This window comes from Phymastichus coffea, unplaced genomic scaffold (genome assembly GCF_024137745.1).
Source record: "Phymastichus coffea isolate CEN01 unplaced genomic scaffold, Cenicafe_Pcof_1.1 PCOF00136, whole genome shotgun sequence".
Classification (NCBI taxonomy): Eukaryota; Metazoa; Arthropoda; class Insecta; order Hymenoptera; family Eulophidae; genus Phymastichus; species Phymastichus coffea.
The window spans coordinates 274,912-298,203 of NW_026706947.1; the positions used below are offsets into that span (position 1 = coordinate 274,912).

The 23,292-nt window shown below is 32.2% G+C and overlaps 3 protein-coding genes across 6 annotated transcripts; 1 reads left to right on the forward strand and 2 right to left on the reverse strand.

Annotated features, from left to right (window-relative positions):
- Nucleotides 1-728: 728 nt before the first annotated feature.
- Nucleotides 729-17,288, reverse strand: LOC131671816 (glucosamine-6-phosphate isomerase). 3 transcript variants are annotated; one of them, XM_058948555.1, is made up of 6 exons: nt 16,922-17,288; nt 3,059-3,202; nt 2,713-2,997; nt 1,670-2,028; nt 1,444-1,525; nt 729-1,012 (listed from the first exon to the last, which is right to left on the reverse strand). In XM_058948555.1, the coding sequence occupies exons 2-5, from the start codon at nt 3,180-3,182 to the stop codon at nt 1,448-1,450; spliced, it is 846 nt and encodes a 281-aa protein (XP_058804538.1). In that variant the 5' UTR covers nt 3,183-3,202; nt 16,922-17,288; the 3' UTR covers nt 729-1,012; nt 1,444-1,447. The 3 variants fall into 3 exon arrangements, with proteins under 3 accessions (XP_058804538.1, XP_058804537.1, XP_058804539.1); XM_058948554.1 differs by lacking the exon at nt 16,922-17,288 and adding an exon at nt 3,844-3,976; XM_058948556.1 differs by lacking the exons at nt 1,444-1,525; nt 16,922-17,288 and adding an exon at nt 3,844-3,976.
- On the reverse strand, nt 4,529-6,253 carry LOC131671815 (nuclear speckle splicing regulatory protein 1). The gene is made up of 2 exons (XM_058948553.1): nt 6,121-6,253; nt 4,529-5,812 (listed from the first exon to the last, which is right to left on the reverse strand). Exons 1-2 carry the CDS (start codon nt 6,135-6,137, stop codon nt 4,660-4,662), a joined length of 1,170 nt encoding a protein of 389 aa, XP_058804536.1. The 5' UTR covers nt 6,138-6,253; the 3' UTR covers nt 4,529-4,659.
- Nucleotides 13,141-22,900, forward strand: LOC131671810 (calcium-binding mitochondrial carrier protein Aralar1). Of its 2 annotated transcripts, XM_058948540.1 has the most exons (17): nt 13,141-13,472; nt 17,847-17,903; nt 18,041-18,183; nt 18,365-18,480; nt 18,563-18,702; nt 18,773-18,919; nt 18,987-19,128; nt 19,199-19,292; nt 19,639-19,674; nt 20,035-20,125; nt 20,189-20,264; nt 20,482-20,600; nt 20,674-20,985; nt 21,067-21,261; nt 21,449-21,551; nt 22,169-22,259; nt 22,343-22,900. In XM_058948540.1, the coding sequence occupies exons 1-17, from the start codon at nt 13,425-13,427 to the stop codon at nt 22,512-22,514; spliced, it is 2,082 nt and encodes a 693-aa protein (XP_058804523.1). In that variant the 5' UTR covers nt 13,141-13,424; the 3' UTR covers nt 22,515-22,900. The 2 variants fall into 2 exon arrangements, with proteins under 2 accessions (XP_058804523.1, XP_058804524.1); XM_058948541.1 differs by lacking the exon at nt 19,639-19,674 and having other exon boundaries at nt 13,142-13,472.
- The last annotated feature ends 392 nt before the right edge of the window (nt 22,901-23,292 follow it).

Sequence of the window (23,292 nt, forward strand, 5' to 3'; positions counted from 1 at the left end):
TAAAGATTTTAAGGCACATGATAATGCTACAAAAAAGATGATTTAATTTATGATTTGAAAATAATAATTTATCATTATTCAATATAATATTTTCATTAAAAGCATTATTAATTAATAATCTACGAGTAACTTTAATTTAATTAAGTATTAATAATCTCGTAGTAATGTTCTGTAGCTATAACCTTTATTCATTTGCGTTATCCGCTTATTAAATTTAAGAGTTAAACTGTTTGAAAGTAATTAATATAGGACTTTTCTTCGAATATCAATGTTAAATTGCAAAATTTTTGAATTATAAATCGTATTGACAAATTCAAAACATAATCTTTAACACTCTTTCATTCTTTTTCTTCTTTAAGAGGCTTTATAGCTGATTAGTATTCTAGATGATTTACTTTTATGTTTTTACTTTTACTTTATTTTGGTTTTCGTTTCAATGTAAATATAAATTTTTCATACGTATATTGTTATTTAAACTAAATTTTCTTTTGTACAATAAACGTTAAATAAAATAACGGGAGAAATCTATTTGTACTAACAATTTTATAACTTTTTTACTTAGAATATGATGTCTCATATTTTTCAAACCAATATGAAGTATTATATACGAATAATTAAGATTAATATGATATAAGAATGATAAATGTAGCACTGTATTGATATGGTAAGATGAATTAGCCATTATGATTAGTATTGTATTGTAAATAAGTCATTTAAAAAGTGTGAATATAGAAATATAAATTTATATTTTGTAAAATTTACATCAATTGTACATTTACAGTAAGAAAATATTGCATTTACTTGCAATTTTATTAAAATTTATATGTTAAATCAAAATTATTCAAGTAACTAACGTTTAACAATAATAAAAAGATACGATAAAATTTTTATAAAAGTTTTTCGTCAAACTCTATACTTTTGTCTTTCTGTATGTAGATCATTCCAAGTTCAAACTTCATTCACGATGATTGTTTTCTTCTTCAACAAGTTTACTATGCACTTTCGATAAGCTCTGAAAATTGTAAAAAATTGTAATAATTTATTTTTATAGTTAAAAAAGCATTAAAGGATTAATCAAATAAGCATATTATTGAAAATGGAAAATGCTGCCATGCAATGTTAATGTTCGTTATACATGCAAAGTAAAGTAAATAACAAAAGCAAATATTGCAAATTAACTTTACTTGATTTATATTAACATTGAACAAAAAATAAATATTTAGCTGGTAATTACTAAATGAATAAATATGTTGAATCACATCAGGTAATAATTTTGCCAGATTGAATGATATGAGTTTATATTTTATGATTTAGTTTAAATATAAACTATTGGAATAAATTACATGAATCATGAGAAAACAGTACTTTTTATAAAATGAAATGAAAACGACAATAAAAACAAAAACTCAAAATTCTTCTTATAATTAATCAATGGAACTGTACCAGATTACGCGTCTTTCTGAGGACGACGTAGAGTACATTCTGTGTCCTCTTCTATCAATTTACTATGCACAACACTGAGGGCCTGCATATTTCAAAAAGTATTTGCAAATATTATTAAGTAACTTGAATAAAGATAAGATTAGATAATAACCCTTCACTTCTATAGGACAATAAGTGGTATTAAAAATAATATTGAATATAAAAAATAAAACATTTTATAACATACCTTAAAATATTTGACAGTCTTAACTCGAAGTTCTAAGGTAGCATCTTCATCACAGATTACAAGTGTTCTAGGATGTTGCTGGAATGCAGATACAGTCCACATATGATTAATTCCTTCTTCTATTGCCTTGTAAAGAGCAAAAGCCTTGTGAGAACCAGTAATCAAGATCATGACCTCTTTGGCATCCATCACTGTGCCAACTCCAACAGTAAGAGCTTGTTTTGGTACTTTGTTAATGTCATTACCAAAGAAACGAGCATTTGCTTCTAAAGTATCTTGAGCTAATGTTTTTACTCTGGTTCTAGAAGAAAGTGATGATCCTGGTTCATTAAATGCAATGTGACCATCAGGGCCAATACCTGAAGATGACAGAATCATAAAAGTAATAAAATTATACATTTTGTAATTCTTTTTATTGCATTTCATTCATAAATCATTGGCTATATTAAGTAAAATTCAAGATGTAAAATATTATTATTATTATTATAGATGGAAAATATTGGATGAAATTTAAGAATAAGGGAATCAGAAATCAGGTCTGGGCAAGAGAAAGGGAACTAATATGTGTACTAGTCTGTATGAATGGCTTGGCTATAAAGAAAGAAAAAACAGAGAAGTAATGTTGAAAACAGCAAATTTAATAAGAGAATTAGGAAAAGATCTGGAAGTACAGAAGAGTACTTTGAGCCTTACAGAGAAGGAGGACTTAGAAAAATGTGAGAAAGAGAGAACAGAGAGGAATGAGAAAAAGAAAGATAAGCAAGGGAGAGAGTAAAGAAAAGAAGCAGCAAGAGAAAGAAAAATACAAGAAGAGGAAAGCAAAAGAAAAATATGGTCTGTGTGTGAATCAGTAAATGATTTGCATTTAGCATGCACAAAACCATTTATGCATATATGTTAAATTAATCCTGTATTAATAAAGGAAAACATTTTATACAAACTGTAATAATTTTGTATCAAAAATTTAAATTATTATTATTACATACTTATATACATAATTCTCATGAAAAAATATTAGAATTAAATTACTTAGATATTTTTACCTCCAATAAACAATTCAACTCCTCCAGCTTCTTTCATTTTTCGTTCAAATTCACTGCATTCATATTCTAAATCAGGTGCATTACCATCAAGAATATAAACATTTTTTGGGTCAATGTCTATGTGTTTGAAGAACTCGTTATACATGTAATAATGATAAGACTCTGGATGATCTCGTGGTAAATCAACATACTCATCCATATTAAATGTTTTGACATATTTAAATGAAAGTTTTCCTGCTTTATAGTACTCAATAAGTTTTTTATACATTCCAAGAGGTGTCCCTCCTAAAATAAATTTTAATTAAATATTTCACAATTCAGAGTTTAAATAAATATAAAATCTTACCAGTTGGAAGTCCCATTACAAAATATTGGTTTTCATTTGGTTTAAAATCTTTTATTCTTTTCATAACATATTTTGCAGACCATTCAGCAACATTGTCAGCAGCATCACAAATAATTAAGCGCATTTCTATTTATTACGTGCTACCTGTAAAAAATATAAAATTAGTGATTCTAATTACATCTGCCTAACGAATATGGATTAACTTTCTTAAGTCTTTGATTGCAAAATATGGCTCATTCAACTCAAGATAAATTGGTAACGCCTTATCACTAAAAAGAGAGTGGTAAAGAACTGATAGTGGACTTTGCAGATATGAAATTTAGTAATACATTTTCATGAATATAAAACATTGAATAAAATTTTTAATGCAAGTTATTTAATAAGAATAATATACAAATTTGATTTTAACTGGACACGAATAAAAATTATTGCTAAAATATTAATGATTCGATTGTAACCTAATACATTTAAAAATTAATATTGAAAGTTTCTTTAAATATTTAAATAAACACGTTTTCTGTTTAGTAAATATTAATGGTGAAGGTACTTAATCAAATTTGAAATCTAAGGCTTTGTTAAGTATATAACAGCTATAATTATAAGATTTTACGTCGAGATTGACGATGTTAAAAAATAAATTTATATAAGTTATAATAACTTAATGTATTGGTATATACATTTGTATATAAGTAAGCATCGAAAGAGTAGTAATAATATATCTTATTCAATTAAAATGATTCTGTTTCAATATTTGTGGCGAAACAATTTTTGAAGGACTAACTTACAAGGATTATTTTGAAATAATAATTGTGGAGGAGGCGTTGGCAGAACAAATTAGAGACTGGCAGTTAGCAAAGTTGATGATGCCGGTTATGTGTGGTGTGTACACTACGCAGTATATATGTTGCTGTGTATTAGCTATCAGCTGAGTAACTGCATCAACGCATATATTATATATATGTGTGTGTGTGTGTGCATATAGTCTTGCGTAGCAAGATACAGAGTGGTAGCTAACCACAAGGCGCACACTAAACCATAAACATCCGCACTCTTGCATAAAACTTGTCCAACCAAAGCTGTGGCCTGATTTTTATCTTTTGAAAAACATTCTGTATGAGATAACAAACAAATCAAATTTGTATGTATGCAAGCGTGTATCACAGTAGAATAAATAAAATTACTAATATATGAAGATGTGTTTGCGAGTATACACCCATTTGAAGCAAAAGATAATTATATTTAAACTAAAAGGGGTTTGCTACCTTATTATTCTGTTAGAATATTCTAATTATAAAAGATATACAGGTGCTGCATTCTGCAAACGTTTAAACCAATCAAATAAAACTTTTTCATATGAATGCAAATAGGTATATATCTGAAAAGTATAACTTAAAAATCATTGCTAAATGTCTATTGTTAATTTGAGTGTAATAGAATTTTTTATTTTGTAGAAAGATTATTTACAGATTTTTATATTATTTTCCAATATTTTTATCAAAGTAACATCAATGTTTAATACTTTGTTTTCACTCTCCCAGTTTAACTTATTCATAACTACTATTTACAAAATAATCCAATGATATTACATTATATCACATTTTTTACAAAGATCCATAGCGCTCTTGTTTCCTTAACAAATATCTTTGCAATGCTGCTTCAAATAGAGGACCAATAGTTCTTTTTTCATATATATTAATTTTTTTCTTTTTTATTTCTTCCACGTTGGTTTCACTATTATTCTTTGTAGATTCTTTACTATCTGTTTTTATTTCATTATCACTTGCTTTTTTCACATTTTCATTTAATTCAACTATATTTTCTTTGTCTTCTTTATCATTAGCAATTAAGACATCAGTTCTTGGTTTTTTTGAAGGAGATTCTGATTTGTCTTCTACTCCACTTTTCTTATTAGAACCATCAATCTTTTCACTTGATTTTTCAATTTCCTGATCTGATTCAGATTCTGATTCAGAAACTTCTTGGACCTTTTGTCGATATTGTCTTTTTCTTTTAGAGCTTCCTGCCTTTATCAATTTTGTTGTTTTCTCATTCTCTGATTTATTGTCTTCATTTTCAGAATCTGAATTTGATAAGATTGGATCATCTTGATCAATATTAGATTCTATTTTTACTTTACTGTGACTATTCTCTGTACCTTCTGGTTTAGTTTTAATAATACCAAGATCTGCCTCATTTCTTTCAACTTTTTGTCGAAACAGATGTCTGTAAAATCCTGATATATCTTTTTGTTTAGTAACATCACCTATACTTTCTAGTCTATCTTGATTCTTTTGTTCTTCTTCAAATTTCTTCATCTCTTCTAATTTTGCTTTGTAACTTGATGTTACATATCTTTCTTTGTCTGGAAACATTGCCTCTTCCTCTTCAATTTCTTTTTGAATCATTCTATCTTTTCGTAATTCTTGTTCTTTCTTTCTCAATTCTGCACTCTTAATTAAATTATCGATATATTTAGCTTTTCTTTCTATTTTATTCACAGACTTTTCTTGTTCTTTAGTGCGTTCCATTTCATCATAAACTTCATCATATTGAAATATTGTTGGATCTTCTTTCAATGCTTTCTGCATGTCTAATTTGGTTTGTTTCTTTATTTTATTTTTTTCATTTTCTGCTTTTAAGGCTTTTTTTACCCAATCAGTTCCTTCTTCCTCTTCAGAATCATCATCATTACCAAATACATTTCCTACTTTTGGAGTAGAAAGTGGCTTTTTAGTAGGGAATGATAATCCATACCTAAAACATTTAAAAATGTTTAAATTATCGTAGGAACATTAAAATTTAAGTATCTTTACAATAAATGTAATATTATATATATTTTCAATAGTTTAATAATTATTGTGAACAAATATAATAAGACTTTATTATAATGTATGCAATTTTTGATAAAATTTGTTAAGATTTATGTAAATTTTAATAACAGTAATTTATTTATGTAAAATTTGAAAATCAGAAAATGGAAAATGAAAAATTTTAATAGAACAAATAAAAATGAGATAAAGTGAGTTATAAAACTATTTATAAAGTCGTAGACGGGTACTTACTGTTTTTTATTTGCCATTTGATTAGTTTATTATCGGTATTTAATATAAATATCCTTTTAATTGCTGTTACTAATAAAATGTATTAATTTTCACTATTATTTGTTGATGAGGGGAATCGAGGTTATGTTCTGGTTATGTTGCATTTTCAACGAGAGAAATATATATGTATCATCTGACGTCTGATTGGATCTATTCGCTGTGAGCATGTAGAGAGAGGGGATAGCAGCGCTGGCGTCAATCTTAACATTGGTTCTAATGGGAATTTGAATTTCCCACTTTTACGCCGACGGCGGCCACGGAACTAATTTCTACCCATAAAATTTAACATGACTTTTCCAGCTTTTTGAGGACGCCACCAAACTTGCTCACAGTGAATAATACATTTTCGTGTTGAAAGACAAAGAAATTCTGGCGGTAGGTACAAATTAAAGAGTATTTTTGATTATGAAAAACAGTTGATATTTACTGTAATGTAATATAGTTAAAAAATATATACTTTTAAATTGCGTTAGATAATAGTAAATAACAAATTATTATAACATAATATAAATAAGATTATTTATTGTTTATTCCAACAGTATGTTAAGTAGTAACAATAATGCGGAAATGGTAATCGAAGTTAGATTAGATTTACCGTGTGTCGATAATCGCATTTCAAAAGCAAAAAAAACAATATACCTGATATAATAGTTTTTCACGTCTTTAATTCAAAAAAGAAACGCCATTCTAAAAGTTTTTCAGAAACAATATCATTTGGCATAATTGAATACAGATAAAATTATAGATAACATTAGTTATTCCGACGTTAAACCCATATTATGTATTTTGTAGTACATACGTTCAATCATCAGTTACACCTTGCAATATATAAAATAACCTTTAGTTTAAAAATAAACTTAGAAGTCGTGTTTTGATTGAAAAGAATAAAGTGAAATAAGTAATTATGTTGTACGTTTAACCATGCGGTTGCTCGTGCAATTTCTACTTGTCAGAAGATGTATTTGCGTAGAAAGTGGTCATATAAGATAGATTCAACGCACGTGCGTACGACTCATTTTTGAGGGAGTATTTCGGCGTGGGACTGAGTACGCGCTCTCGCGCTTTCTCTCTCTCTCTCTCTCTCTCTTTCTCTCTTTCTCTCTAGCGCAGATGCTCGCGCAGGTTAACGTAGCCAGTTGTATAGTGACGCAGGCTGTGCGCAGGCACATCGTTGTCTCCTCCCTACTTTCATGATCGCGAGCACGCGTCGCGAGCACGTCCAAAACCAAAACTCATCGCACCTACGCACGTCGTCACACCTGCCATTAAAGAAACAAAGTGTTCGAACGACACGTGTGTGCCCTTCCAATATATTGTCTTTGTGTGATACACAATATAATATCGATTAATTGGCTCATCCGTGGCTTGTGAAAGTGCTGGCTTTGTCAGCCACTTGTTTGTGAGTATATATATCAGTTTGAAGAGAAGATCTATACATACATCCAATGTTACTATAGGTTCTCTGCGATATTCAAGACTACAATATCTGCTGTTACTGTTGTGTATTGCAGGTGCGAGTGCGCGTGTGAGGTGCGACTTTGTATTATTTTTTCGACGAGAAGTGTCCCCGAGGTTAATTTCACCTGGGGATGTTGAAGGACTTGTTTACCGTTGCTGCATCCAATCCAGAGGTGAGATAAACAGACTAATAGGACGCCCATACATATAAGTAGGGATAGGTCACAAGGATGATGTGAACTACTATAGCTCTCCCAACGTGACGTTGTAACGAGAGAGAAAGACAGAGAGCGAGAGAGAGAGAGAGGAGAGAGAATATGTGCCGAGGAATTCTATTGATCTCTACCGCGTGCGGAAATGAGAAATACCAATTCCAAGCGCAGAGCTATCTATTTCTAATGTCGATTGTTCAGTTTCGATTCACATATGGAATTCTCGATTGATCTTTTCTTTTGCGATCCCGTTGGTTGAAATAGAGCTAGCGCGAGGAAAACTTTTATTGTCACAAGTATATAAATTGTGCATTACTAGAACGAAGAAGAGATTTGTTGATTTTGATATTGCGTGGGATACTTTATTGGATTACGAAGTCTTTCAAAGCCACATTGATGCCCTATAGTCTACATATATACGCGCATGACGATAAATAAGCTTGAACAAGAGCTTCGAGTGCTACGCCGCCAGTATTAATTTGCCAAATATTAATTATGCGAAATTGTAAACAGAAAATACGTTTGATCGATAATTGTCAAGCGGCATGAAGGCAAGTAGCAAAAAGTATATCTTTAACACTACGGCTAGACGTGTGAAAGAAATTGAGAACTCTGTTCCAATTTTAGATTTTGGAGCAGAATCTTGTGCATAAACGTGGGGAGTTCACAAAATTGTGTATATTTAGAAATTTCGATGAGTTTTCTATTATATACCGCGCAACTTGGCAGGCAGTTTTTTTTCCAATGTAGGTCAACTGCAGGATCAATTTAATGTTCGGTGCAAAATTGCAGGCTGAATGAACGTGCAAGTGCACACGCGCCCGCGTGAACGATCACTTTGTTTATATGTCGTAAGGTAGTGCGTTCGCAAACGAGTATGTTTTTTACTCCGTGCCTACGTGACTTTTGGCTCTTCTGAACAACAAAGCTTAACCTTAACTTATCTTTCAAGTCGTAAATGTCAAAAACGAATTTATTCCGGATGCAGATATATCTCTATACAGTAATTTCAATAAATTAGGTCATGTGATTCTTGTTGATCTAATTTCTTTTTGCATTAAATATCACTTGAAACATTAAAAGGTCAGCATTCAATTGTGTAAAGAATATTACTATTTATTTTAATTGGCTGAAGCGAATATTTTGTGGAATAGTAGATAATGTATTGAGATAATAATTTTTCTTCTTTTGATAATAATGCAATTTCCAATTAGCCACCGTTTACAGAAAAACCTAAAGTAGAATAGAATTTGCAGAAAAGCACGAAAAAACTCTTGATGCAGTTGTTGCATTCTAATGAAATCTAAAAATTATGAATTCCATTCGAAACTCTCAACGTATAACACAATTTGCGTTTGAGAAAGCAACGAGGACAAAGATGGCTTCGCCGACAGTTACAATTTTCTCTTAATACCAACAGCTCTGAACCTTCGTGCGACCGTATAATCGGGTTTACAGATACGAAAAATATTCGTTGAGAGCGGGTGGCTTAGTGACGCCAGAGGAACGAGGAAGAAGTCGCGGGAGTGCTTGTAGTATATAAATTAATAACGTGGCGTATATGGTACTCGCAAGCAATTATAGACGAACGCAAACCTTGACGGGAGAATCTTCGTTGCTTTGGCTTAAAATAAGTCCTCAGCTCTTCTCGCGTGCGCGCACTACTATATAGGTACACGCGATATTTACATTTTGCCGTGGTTACTTCGTTCCACCCTCTTCAAATTAGTTTTCCGCCGATTACAATGCTATTGCGTGATGGCTGGCGTATTTTATCGGAAGATGCGTCTTATAATCATTTGTTTGATGTGAATCAAATGTTATGTTTTCCCCACATGCGAATCTAGTTTGGCTCGACCGACATCAATTATTGACTAGATGTACGCATTGACATATTCATACGATAAATTAATTTATATATTTGTTGACAACAGTTATACGCGCAGTTCTTAACTAATCTTATGTTATCTCGATAATTGCCACTTTTTGCAGTGTTTTTTCAACGAAAATATTTTTCATAATGATATTATTTATTTAAATAAAATGTGTTGTGTATATATTTTTTTTTACAAAAACCGTCAGTGTGGTAAATCCATGAAGATATTCATTAACAACTGCATTACTGGGATAGCAAATGTTTAGTTGAAATATTGTCATCAACCGATAGATCGTCAATATGAAATTTGAAAAGAAATTTGTTTTCTCATCGGATACATAACTAAGATAACGTTGAAAAACTACAGAATGTTATCAAACTGATATATTATCAATTGACACATTATTTCAATAACATGAAAAAAGATTAATGTTTCGTAAAAAAACGTTACTTCATTACTCAATACAATCTTCGCAGGGGACTACCCACAGTAGATTTTAATAAACAAGATAAGACTATGGAATCTTCCATCGTCTGGGGACATGCTTAATCTATAAATGGATTAATTTGTAAATTTAATCATGCCGAATGATTCACTTGTAATCTGTACGGACGTATGTAAACGTGAGTAGACTCACGCTTTGTGAAAATCATCATTCACATAATTTAATTACGAAAAAATTGATTTGACTGGTTTAATATGTACACATCAGTTGCTCAACTCGTGACATATAATATGCATATTTGAATTTACAGATGCTTCAATTACATTTACCAAATAAATCTTTTAAAATCAAAGTACAAGCACTTTCGTGTTCCATATATGGAATAACCTTTCAAAGTTAATCGAGAATTCACTGGAGAAATCAAACTGCACGGTGCAATTAAAAATATTTAATGAAACTGTCCCGTGAGAAATTGCGGTGAAACCGCAACTCACGACTCGCAACTAATATTTCAATTGATATTCTATATGAATATCAAGTGTACTGTTTGAATTATTTTTATTCGAATTTAAACGAGAGAATTTCCAACTCTGAGTGGGAATGAATTTCACTTATTCACAATTTTTAAAGACATTATTAATTATTGATAAAGGACATTATCAATATTGGTCAAATTAATTTTTGACATTTACTTGAGAATGTAATTTTTTTCTAACGAATCAAATGTCCATTGTTTTTGTCCAATGCAGAAAAGAAATATTGACAAGCTTCTAATTGATAATCTGTCTACGTCGAAAACGTTACCGAGGCGCTTGACGTCAGGCGTTTGTATATCACAAATGGATGCGTATTTTGTCAAACTGAAGAAGCATCTCGCAAAGCAACTTCACCTTGGATTGCCTAAGCACGACGCTTGTTATCAACCGTCTTTTTGCCCCCGCGTAGCGATGGAATTTTCACTTTTGCCTTTTACGTCGTCTACACGCGAAAGAGATGAGATAGACCTTTGATGTTGGCGCTGAGTGCAGACTGCAGAGAGCGCAGTGAAATCTCGTGAGAAATTTTTAATCCCGCTTTCACGGCAAATTACACACAACATTCATTATTGATACTATTTATGCAACGCTGATGCATAAACAAAACTGCTTTTGCTGGTATATCGTATGCTCTCACTCTCTCTCTTACTGTTCATTTTCTTATTTTACCCGATGTAAATAATGTAACTATTTTATCACTATGTATAAGGATTATAACAATCAATTTATTATTTTTCGTAATACAAATTTTATTGGTAAAGATATTCTCGCGTATCTAAAATAATTGAAACTGGAAAAAATTATGGTTCTCAAGCGTAAATAAAAAAGTAATGAAATTATCGAGGCAATGAATTTACGATTATTTGCTTTGGATTCATTTCCTTAATCCTCGTGAAACCAAAATAATTTTCATGAGTAGAAAATTTATTTGCGATATTCTTTCTGCAAAACAATAAAATTTTGATTTGCTGTAAAATGAAAAAATTCTCATCGTTTGTACTAGGTCTGTGTCGTAAAATTAAACTACGAACAATGCTTTTCTATGCCAACTAAGTGAAATGCAAATTAAATGATGTTCTTCTGATGATTGCAAAAATATATTAATGCAATCTTTCCATTTGAGTGTTGTACAACTTGAATACAGTTCTGCTTGCCAAATAAGTGACATCAGCTCTGTAACTCAGTGTATCGAGGCTTCATTTTATCTTTATAAGAATTTCCTGCCCTTACGGGCAAATAACTAGTCTGCTTGTAGCAGAGGGGAGGTCGAGGACCTCGATTGAAGCCACGATCTTGGTGTAAGTATCATTTCCTCGGCGGCTCGTTTGCTTTCTCTTTTTCTCTCTCTCCCTACACTATTTACTTTGTTTCCGACGCATTTATTTTATTAAAGCACGTTATGCAGAAATTTTTTTAAAGGTATTCCACATGATCATTCGTAAATGAAAGATTTGAATTGGATAACTCCTTTTTTATTGAATTAATTTTGGGCATTTTTTTCGACTAGTGATAAAATCACATAAATTGCTCGGTACTCTGCTCAGTATTAAAATAATTGTTTAAAAACACAATTTATGATAGATTCTACTAGTTCTACAATACCATAGGTCGCTTTTACTGTAATACAAACACTTTCTAATAAAATCAGAAAAGCAATTTTGATTCAAGAATATGTATGTATTTGTCTATATATCTATATATTTTGCTCATAATATAGTCTCATTTCCGCCAAAAGTACGCATCATACGTTGGCAAGCAATACAATTACCCCCACAAACGATGAAGAAAAAGAAAGGAATAAATCCATTTTCGTTAACGGCCTTTAATGTAAAGCTATTGCTGTCTAATCGTCGACTTCGCATTTGTAATAATAAAAGAATGTCGCTGCGCGAATACAAATATTTGTCCGAACATCTGATAACGCCAACGGAAAAATACTTTTGTCCGCGTAGCTCTTTATACAGCGAACGGAGAAATGCGTGCGCGTAAAATCTAAAAATACTTATCAAAGTAGCACAACTTTAATTTTGGAACGAATAAAGAAAGAGCCACTTTCATTTGTCAAAGTAGAAAATAGTAACGCACGCAAATCTTGGCGCTTTCGTCATTGAAATAAAGAAAAACAGCTAGGATCATACAGTGCCATGCAACGTATGCGTTCTATATTATGCAATTCAAGTTCTTACGTTGTACAGTGGTCGTGACGTTGTTCTCGCGTTATATGTATATCTTCGTTTTTTTATTTCGCGCGCGATGATGTTTCAGCTTACGTGATCGCGTGTGAGCAACATAACACGGTTTAGGTAAGGGCATCTCGAGCTATAGTCCTCGTGGGGGAGCTCATACTGAAAAGCTGCAGTGGCGCTTGATGCTTGCGCGCGCAGCAGGACTTGCGAGAGAGAAAGAGAGAGAGAGAGAGAGAGAGAGAGAGAGAGAGAGCAGTCGACAACGAGATTATCACCGAGCGAGGTCGCCCAGCGCGTGTCATGTTTTTCCGTTGAAAACGATATTACATTTTTCCCGCACACACCTCCGTCAGTTTACCGCTGAACTTCCTTCGACGACAATGAGCTTTGAGTTTTAGTGCTGCATTGGTTGTTCGATGATGGGTTAACTTCGAGGATCAGGTGCATATTATCGTGTGTTGCAAGACTGTGCTTGTTGATAAAACTTATTTTCACGGGCTTCGCAAGATTCGATTGTTGTGACGTTAGGCAGCCTGGCGTTAAGACGTACAATGCCTGAGCAGAGTAATGAACGACAGCTTGAGAAAATCGACGATGTGGTAAATCATTTTCCAATATGTTGCTATCATTTAGCCACTTGGATAAAAATAAAAGAATTGTCGCTGTTTTCTTGATTCACAGTGAGATAGGATAATCGAAAAAACTAGTAAAAAACTACGTTCTAATACAAAGTTAACAGCCATTGATACCATCAAAATTCGGTTTTTTGATACATTGATTTCTACTGTGATCATAGTTAAAGATTGATTTTATGCGACAGCAATCCAAGGTTATCTAAAATGATAAATATATTTTAGCAAGACTGGTGTAGCGTGACAATACGCGATTTCGTTATGAAAATGCAATTGCCGGAAAATAAGCCGCATTATTTGAAACATTTGATCAATAGCGCGTTTTTTCAAATGTTATATAGCGGTTTTTGTGATGATTATTAATTCAGCAGGTTCGAGAACGATTATCGAGTATTTGGATGAGTACATATAACAAAAAATTATTCGTACTGCATCAACAGCACTGTATGAATGATAAATGTAATTACAATAGAAATCGTTTAGTGTTTCAGCCCAATGCTTGGAGGACATACGCAAATAAAATTCCATAGCGATAACAGTTCTTTTCTGCAGGGACAAAAACAAAGCCGGTCTTACGTGATTGTGCAATTAGTAAAACTAATGTAATCTTATTTGTTTTCTTTTTCATATAGCATTTCATATATATATATGAAATATGAAATGCTACGGAAGCACTGCTTGCTCTCGGATGTATAAAATCTCAAAATAATATTTGTGATATTGACACGATATAAAAAATAATTATAAAGTTGACGACGGCAGTACGTTCTTACATGAATAGCGGTACGGATTTGAGTTCAAACATTCTGCATTAGGTTGGGCTTGGAAGAAGCTAATGAGTCAGTCAGGCGGTGCACATCGAAGTATTGATCTGCACGGTCGAGAGAATCAGATATTGCACAATATCATATTTGTTATTATTTTAGTTGTGATTGATAAATAAAAGTAGCGCGTTAGTTAAGAATTATTTAATGTTAAACATTATCTCTAAATCAAAAATTTGTTGGCATAAAGTAACAGCTACTTACTAACACCTATAATTTCTTTTGTCCGAATGATTCAATGATCATAAATTCTTGCCGCGTCAACGTCAATCTATCGCTAAAACAGAAGTAAAGAACAAAAAGGAATGTTGATGTCCATAACAAAGATAACTTGTTCAACGCAAACATTTCGTTTGCTGCGTCAATTCTGTCGTTATCGTTATTGGTATGGTCGGGAGCGAGAGAGAGACAGAGAGGAAGATAAGTTCCCTCACCACACAGACACACACGTTTCATCATATCGTCGCGTGTGCGTGCGTTGCTGCTGTGTACATGCCTATGGACGTGAGCGCGTAGGTTAAAGTGGGGGAGTAAATCAGTCGCCTGGAGTTGAAATTGTAAGTGGTCCGAAAACGTTCGTTCTCAGTCAGTTCGTCGGCTCGATACCACGCGCTGTTTATGCGTTTCTTTTTCTTTTTTTTCTGTTTTTCTTTTTTTTTACGTACGTCTATAAAATATAGTTGTGCACGATACGAGCACGTGATAGCGCTCGCGGAAAAACATCGAATTTTTTTTTGAAAGCAGTGCAAGTGAGAATTGTCCGTTATATACAGGAGAAAGTGCGCGGATTACGAGCAAGAGGAAAGAGCAGGACAGAAATAATGCCTTATTCAAAAGTACGACAGAAAACCGGTAAACGACTGCGGGTTAATCGAACAATTTTTGTAGATGTTTACTTGAGATCAGTGTTTTATTGACGTGTTATTTTTTATGGAGAGCAAGGATTCACTTTGATTGTTATAATAGTAATGTAGATTGTGTGTCAAACGCACGCGTTCTTTTAGAAGAATATATCCACAAAATTTCTCGAGATATTTCAATGTAAATTTAAAGCACGGCACTTGTTGGTGATTTTTTGTAACAAGACTCGGAGTGTATGCATATATATTATAATGGGAAATTTTATCACAGAGAATCATAATTTAAGGCATCATTTTTTTTAATTGCTTAGAATTTGAAGTATAAATTAATAGTTTCGATTTCATTTGCGTTGAAGGAAGTACATTTAATTCAAATTACATTTTCGAAAATTGAAATTAAACGCTGATTCGGGAACTTTGAAGAAGAATGCAAAAATTGTCTGTAAAGCTCGTATTATGTTGCGTCCAGACAATTAACGTAGACAAATTGACTCTGCTCGACAGATTCAAGGCGATTTATTAATTTGCAACTATATAACATCAACGACTCAAAGTGAACTTCATATAGTACTGTAGGTGATAATATTATTTAATTGAATATGCAGCACAGATAATTCACTCTACAATAGATTAGTTTATTTGTATACACGATCACTTAATTTCATTCAACAAAGCTAAATGCAAATGTACTTGGAACAATCGACTAAGTTTATACGGCAAAGTCACAGATGGACAGTCAAACAAATTAGGCCTATTGTTGGATTGAGGAAGGATCAAATAGCAGGCAAATTGTCCGAGTTTCCGTGTGAATCGTAGTCAATTTGCAACGGATACGTCTCTACTATAAATAAAATATTATACCTATGCATTGTCGTGATAACTTTTGATTAACATGTGACTCGCCATTGAACGTCTTTGAAGAGAGAGAATACGAAACATTTGGATGTACAAGGTTAATATCGCGCGAGAAGTTGTTTGCTCCGATCCATGATGGATTTTTTCTCTCTCATTATGCGTTCACGGCAAGGCAGCCAATTACGTAAGCACCACCGCGTGCTCGGCTACGTAATGACAAACGCGGAAAAGTCATTACGCGCACGTGTCCGTTGAGTCATAACGCAGTGGGAAAGGAAAGAATCGTCCGAGATAACGACGACGAACGATGAGCGACTCTTACTAACGGGATTTACACGCAACCGACACGTGATCTCGGCCGTTTCTACTATCTTGATCCCGAAAGATGTTGCTACTCTTTATATGGTGCTTTATAACGGGATTGGGTTCTTTCGAAAATTTTCTTTTTTAAGTGACGAGTAATGCTTGTTCTAAATGGACGCGGAAGTTGTACTGTTAGATAGACCTACTTACGTTCTAATAAACTTTCTTATGATCGTACGTTACTGCAGTATATTACTTGATATATTCTTTTATACAGTGTATCTTTGATATGAGGGAATTTTAGATCTTTTGCTTTCATATTGAAACATTATCATTCAGATTGGTGCTATCTTTAACTTTATTTAGAATTATCATGAATTTTATTTTAATCATTATACGATTAAAATAAAATTTTTTTTTAGTAACTCACGTGTGCAACGAATCACCAATAGCACTTCTTAAGTTCATATTTTAATTATTGAACTATCTAGTACATAAAAGTAAAAAAGAGTTTTTAAATTCAATTGAAATTTAAAACTACTATTCGAAATAAAGTCGTATATCTCGGCCTCACCCGTAGTACAAACTTGCGCCAAGCAAATAAAGATGTGTGCATGCGATAACAAGTGCCTTTTTCAACCTTCACTTCAATAGTACTCACATACTGAGCCATTGGTGTAATCCGTGAGCTTGCAAAAGAGCAATTCTTTCGTATTTGTCAAGTTTATCGGCATGTTTAGCGATTATTAACGCTGGCAGCTCTGTGGTCGTGCTTAAACTTCGCGAACCTACTTCAGCAAGCTGAAGACCACTGCCAAGGTTAAGACCAAGGCCGCGCAGTCGCGGCAGGTACTAACAGTATAAGCATCTCTGTCACTGCTCTAGAGGGTCGAATGTTGGTTAGCAGGTCGAATCAATGGAATCCCGGCAACGCTTCGGAAGTAGGTTTGCTTATCGTGTACTTCGGTCACGTGGCTAAAGCCCAGCTGGCTCTACTTTTTTTTTATATCCAGCGAGGCGGAAGTAGTCTGTTACCGGCCGCGACTCGATCGGTAACATGCTAATTTCGGTCTCGCTGCCTCACTGGACAAAAAATGTACATGCGCTATAGAGTTACCAATACTTTCGCGGTCTTGGGTTGTAATCTACTATTTTTGCAAAACGCCGTGTGGAAAGTACAGCTTTGAGGCGCTCGGACGTAAACGACACGTGAGACAAGAATCTATTTTCCCGCACTTGTATCGTAATATACTAATTGAAAATTATACCGATAAAATAAATATGGAATATGAATATTTGTTGTTAAAATAACAAAGTTATTTTAATTGATTGTTGATACTTTTTGAATGAAAAAAGAATCACTAATAGAGGTCCAATTGTATTATCTTTCACAAACTTGTAAATCAAATAAAATTGACATGAGCGCATCAAAGTCAAATCAGTTGAGTGATTAATTAGAACGCTTGTCATAGTGTTTTGATAAATAAAATTGCTTTCAGGGTCCCGGATATTTAAGACGTGCTAATGGCGAACGACTTCATGAAATTTTCAATCAGGTAAACCACATACTTTCCTGCTGATATACATTTATATATATTTCGTTAAAAATCATATTATTATATGAATTTTATCCTGTATAATGTATAAAATCTGAAAAATATCAATTTATTATAATAAACTATATTTATTACAGTATGCCACGGTTGAAAAGAGTGGTGAGCGGTTTATGACCCCAACCGATTTCGTACGCAGTTATCTTGGCCTTTATACAGACTCGGATTTCAATCCAGAATCAGTTGCCTTACTTGCTGCAATCGTCGATACCAACAAAGATGGGTAAGTCTTTTTCTATTCAACTACTTATAGATTTTTCAAGGTTTTTACACAAATGTAAGCTAAGTAAATTTAAAAAAAATTTACATCGATCTATATTAAATTTTTTTTATTTTGTACTTAATTTGTGCATTTGAAACGTTGTAAAATATGCATAAAACTGAATAAAAAATTTTATCTTCAGACTCATTTCCTATGCTGAGTTTCAATCTTTCGAAGGATTGCTCTGCGTGCCAGATGCTCTCTACAAAACCGCATTTCAATTATTTGATACTAATGGAAATGGAATGGTTACGTTTGGTAAGTGTAGCAAATGAGAATTTTCTAAGGCAAATCTATGTAGTAAAATTAAAAACAAATCTATAATACATACTATTTTTAGATGAGTTCGCTGAGGTGATGAGAAAAACAGTGTTACATCAAAGGATGCCTTTTAATATGGACAGTAGCTTTATTAAACTATATTTTGGAAATGATAAAAAGAGACTCATTAGCTATGCAGAATTCAGTCAGTTCCTGCATGTGAGTATCTCGAAAAATTTCACTTTATATTATATAGTTGAAAGAAACTTAAAATAGTAATTCTTTATAGGATTTTCATGAAGAATATGCAACAGAAGCCTTTAAAAAATTCGACAAAGACGGTACAGGTTTTATTTCAGCAATGGATTTCCAAGACATCATGCTCAGCATCAAAAATCATTTGCTTACAAAAGATGTCAAGGATAATCTCGTTGCAGTAAGTCAGAATATCGAGAATGAATGGATCCTTTGAAAAAGTCTTTTCTAATCGATTTTTTATGTAGGCCTTAAATATGGGACAGAGTGGGAGAAAAGTGAGTTTTCCATACTTCATGGCCTTCAATTCATTACTAAATAATATGGAGCTTATTAAGCGAATCTACCTCAATGCAACTAATGGGCACAGAAATCAAGAAGTAACCAAAGGTAAATTATCCAGAAGTCATTTCTGTTTGAGTTTATGTGACTTTAATAAATAATGTCTTAAATTTTTTAGAGGAATTTCTTCATTCAGCGCAGATGATGTCGCAAATAACGCCACTTGAGGTTGACATTCTATTCCATCTTTGCGACCTTCTTCATCAAACTGGGTATGTAATTACACGTTCTTACATCAAAGAATTTATTACAATAATGTTAATTTTTTTACTGAAAAGTGTATGATAATCTATAAACTTGTGTATTTCATGTATATAAATTATAAAATTGGAAGTCGAAAAGTAAAATGGAAAGATTAACAGATTTTGCAATTACGTAACAGTTCTATTATGTTTAAAATTAAATAGAATCGCTAAAAGTGAAGCATTTACTTTATGTCTTTTATACAATAAATTTACCTTAATATTACTTCACTTATAACTATAAATAATATTTTACACATTCCATGAGACTCGAAATTAAATTTATTGAATGTTGTTGACTCTACTGTGGAATCAGCACGAGCGGAGAATCAGAGACAGTAAAGGGCTTTGGGTGCGTTTTACTGACTTGTTCTATCAAAGTTGTTACTGTAGAATTTAACTATTGCTATCGTCGTTGTCGTTATCGTAATTTTTACTTGTTGCTGGCTTTTATAACATTCTTATTAAACATGTTTTTATTTTATTCTTAATAATGTATGCTATACGCCTTATTTATTTATTGTGATTTTGAACACTGTCATATTCGCATAAATGTTAGTACTAAATATATATTACATAGAAAAGAATATTAAAACAATTTAATAAGTTCAGTAAATGATAGTTTAATTTCAATATTTCTTATATGTTATCTGTTAATTGCTTTATTTACTAATAGTTGTTAGTTTAATGATAATTAAATTATTTATTGTAGGAGAATCGTGTATAATGATTTAGTAGCAATCACACCTGAACAGTATTTCAAACAGATCACTAAACGATTAGCTGAAATTAAAGCTGTATCGGTAAGTTGTAAATGATTATTTAATGAAAACGCATACGATTTTTTATAATATAATTTTTTTTAGAGTCCAGAAGAAAGAGGAGTTTTAGTACAAATTATGGAAAGTGGCTACCGTTTTGTTTTAGGATCTATTGGTGGAGGTTAGTTGAATTATCATTATTTTTATATATTTTTGTTCTAGTAAGATATTATGAAAACTTATAGCGTTTTGATGTAGTTTTCTTAAATATCTTTTTCAGTGATTTTCGTGTATATGACATTTATAATTATTTTTTTCTGTTATAACATTAAATTATTAAATATTTATATTGAACTTAATTAAAATATATTAATTTCATATGAAATATATATTTTTAGCTGTTGGAGCGACTGCGGTATATCCAATTGATTTGGTTAAAACGCGAATGCAAAATCAACGAAGCGGCTCCTTTGTTGGTGAATTGATGTACAAAAATAGCTTTGACTGTTGTAAAAAGGTAAACATTAATTCTGTTAATTTAATAATATTACTTAAAATATAATTTCTTTAAATAACTTTTATTTTATTAGGTCATTCGGCATGAAGGTTTCTTTGGATTATACAGAGGTTTAGTACCTCAATTGATGGGCGTCGCGCCAGAAAAAGCCATCAAATTAACCGTCAACGATTTTGTACGCGACAAGTTTATGGACAAAAATGGAAACTTACCTCTTCTAGGAGAAATCATATCTGGTTCGTGTGCTGGTGCATCACAAGTTGTCTTTACAAACCCCCTTGAAATCGTAAAAATTAGATTGCAAGTGGCCGGTGAAATTGCTGGAGGTCAGAAAGTTCGAGCGTGGGCTGTTGTCAAAGAACTTGGTTTGTTTGGACTGTATAAAGTAAGTAAAAATATCTAAGTTCTTGGGGTCACATTAATGCTACGTCAAAAGTTCATGCTTACAAAAACATTTTATTTTCAGGGCGCACGAGCTTGTCTTTTAAGAGATGTTCCATTCAGTGGCATTTACTTCCCCATGTACGCACATATTAAAGCGAAATTTGCTGATGAAGGAGGATACAACACACCATTATCTCTTCTTTGTGCTGGTGCGATCGCTGGTGTACCGGCAGCTGCTTTAGTCACACCTGCTGATGTAATCAAGACAAGATTGCAGGTATAAATTTTAATCTGCAGTTAATACTTACGTAAGAATGTTTTTAGAACGTTCATACACACATTTCTTAATATTCAATCTCTATTACTTATGCATTCTTATTGATTATTTCAAGATATATCGAATCGTATAAGAATATTTGCAGAGGGAATAAAATGTTATTCATTTTTAAATATATTTTTAATAGGTTGTCGCAAGACAAGGTCAAACTACGTACAATGGATTAGTAGACTGCGCCCGAAAAATCTACAAGGAAGAAGGTGCAAGAGCATTTTGGAAAGGAGCAACTGGTATGAATTATTATCATAAATTTCTCTAATGTTTTTTTTTTAATTCAAATTTGCAAGTCACAGTTAAGAAAAGAGAGCCACGGAAGTTTCTGTTTTGTCAGCTATAACAAATACCATATTTTTAACATGGTATTTGTTGAAACTGTCAACTTTTACTTTGACTACTTGCAAGCTTGAATATCAATAAATTCAATCTATATTATCAATTCAGATTAATTAAGCTTAATTAAATGTAAATATGGCCGATTTTTGATGAGCATCTATCGGTTCTTCGTTCTTCTTAAAATGACCCGATGACCTTTTTTGTCAGTAAGTAGTTAACTGGCAAGTTGTGGCGTGATTTATTTGTTATTTATTTTTGAAGTTAAACTATTAAAATTTCTATTTAACTATCAGTTTCCAGTTTGATTCATAAAATCATAAAAGTTCATCGTTCATTGTTTATCGCAATAAAAATGCCTAGTCATCTTTACTCAATTTATGTTTTACCATGTGGGTTTTAAATGCGTATATTAATAAATCGATCTCTAAATCTTTACTTAGACTGAACATTAGAGATTATTGTTTACAAAAAATTCAAAGAATCATTATTTACACATGTCTATTTACTTATATAGCTCGAGTATTCAGATCATCGCCGCAGTTTGGTGTTACACTATTCACGTACGAGTTGCTCCAGAGATTATTCTTTGTAGATTTTGGAGGATCGTAAGCATTTTAAAATTTTTTTATTAGTGTTTCAAATTACAACTAATTAAACTCTATTAATAAATTGTAAAAATCTTTACTAGGCGGCCTGCGGGCTCCGAAAATAAAGTTCCAGCTACTGGAGTTGCTGACGATATGAAATCAACGAACCCAGATCACATTGGTGGTTATCAGGTAGCGTTGCCCATTTTCACTGGTATCGAGAGCAAATTTGGTTTATGTTTACCGAGGTTCCAACCTGTTCCAAGACCATAACAACATCGTTCATGGTTCACTAAAGGTGTCCATCAAAGCAAACCATTATCATAACTGCTCCGTTACATTTTCAAAGCCAAGATAAACACTGAATTCAAAGTGTTTCGCAGTAGGGTGCTCATAAGACTTATTAGATAAAGAAAATGCAAATCTCACACAATTATATTACGAAGGAAAATAACAAGTCTAATCCTATTACAAAAAGAATGTCGTCCTCAATGAGTGATGTAATTTAGCTAATTGCGCATGATGATGTGGGTTTTTTTGCGAACCTTTATTACTGTAAATTACATTAATTTTTGGATTAAGCTAAACGAAGAAATGAACGTCAACACTCGTCGTTTTTTTCTTTAGATAGTTAGGTATTATTATGAAACAAAAAAGAACTATGAACTCGTTATTTCCTGATTTGTACATATGTATAATGTGTTATAAATGATGATGCGCGCGTACTCGAGAGAGTGAAAGAAAAACAGTGAGTGAGATTGTATGAAATATGTATAAAAACAGCGCACATGCTTAGGTCTTCACTGAAATAAAAAAAACATGTAACTAAAGAGAAAGAAATCTTGAAAATTTTCTAAAAAAACTGATGCTACATATGTATATTTATATGTTCAATACTAATAGTTTCTTTGAGATGTATGAAAAACTTTTTTATATATTTTTTTCTGATTTTACAATACAATTAGATCAGTGTATTAAATTGCAGTTTTGTTAATCGCTTATCATTTAAGGCTTCGGAGAATATTACCAAATATTTGGTTAATTTTTATAT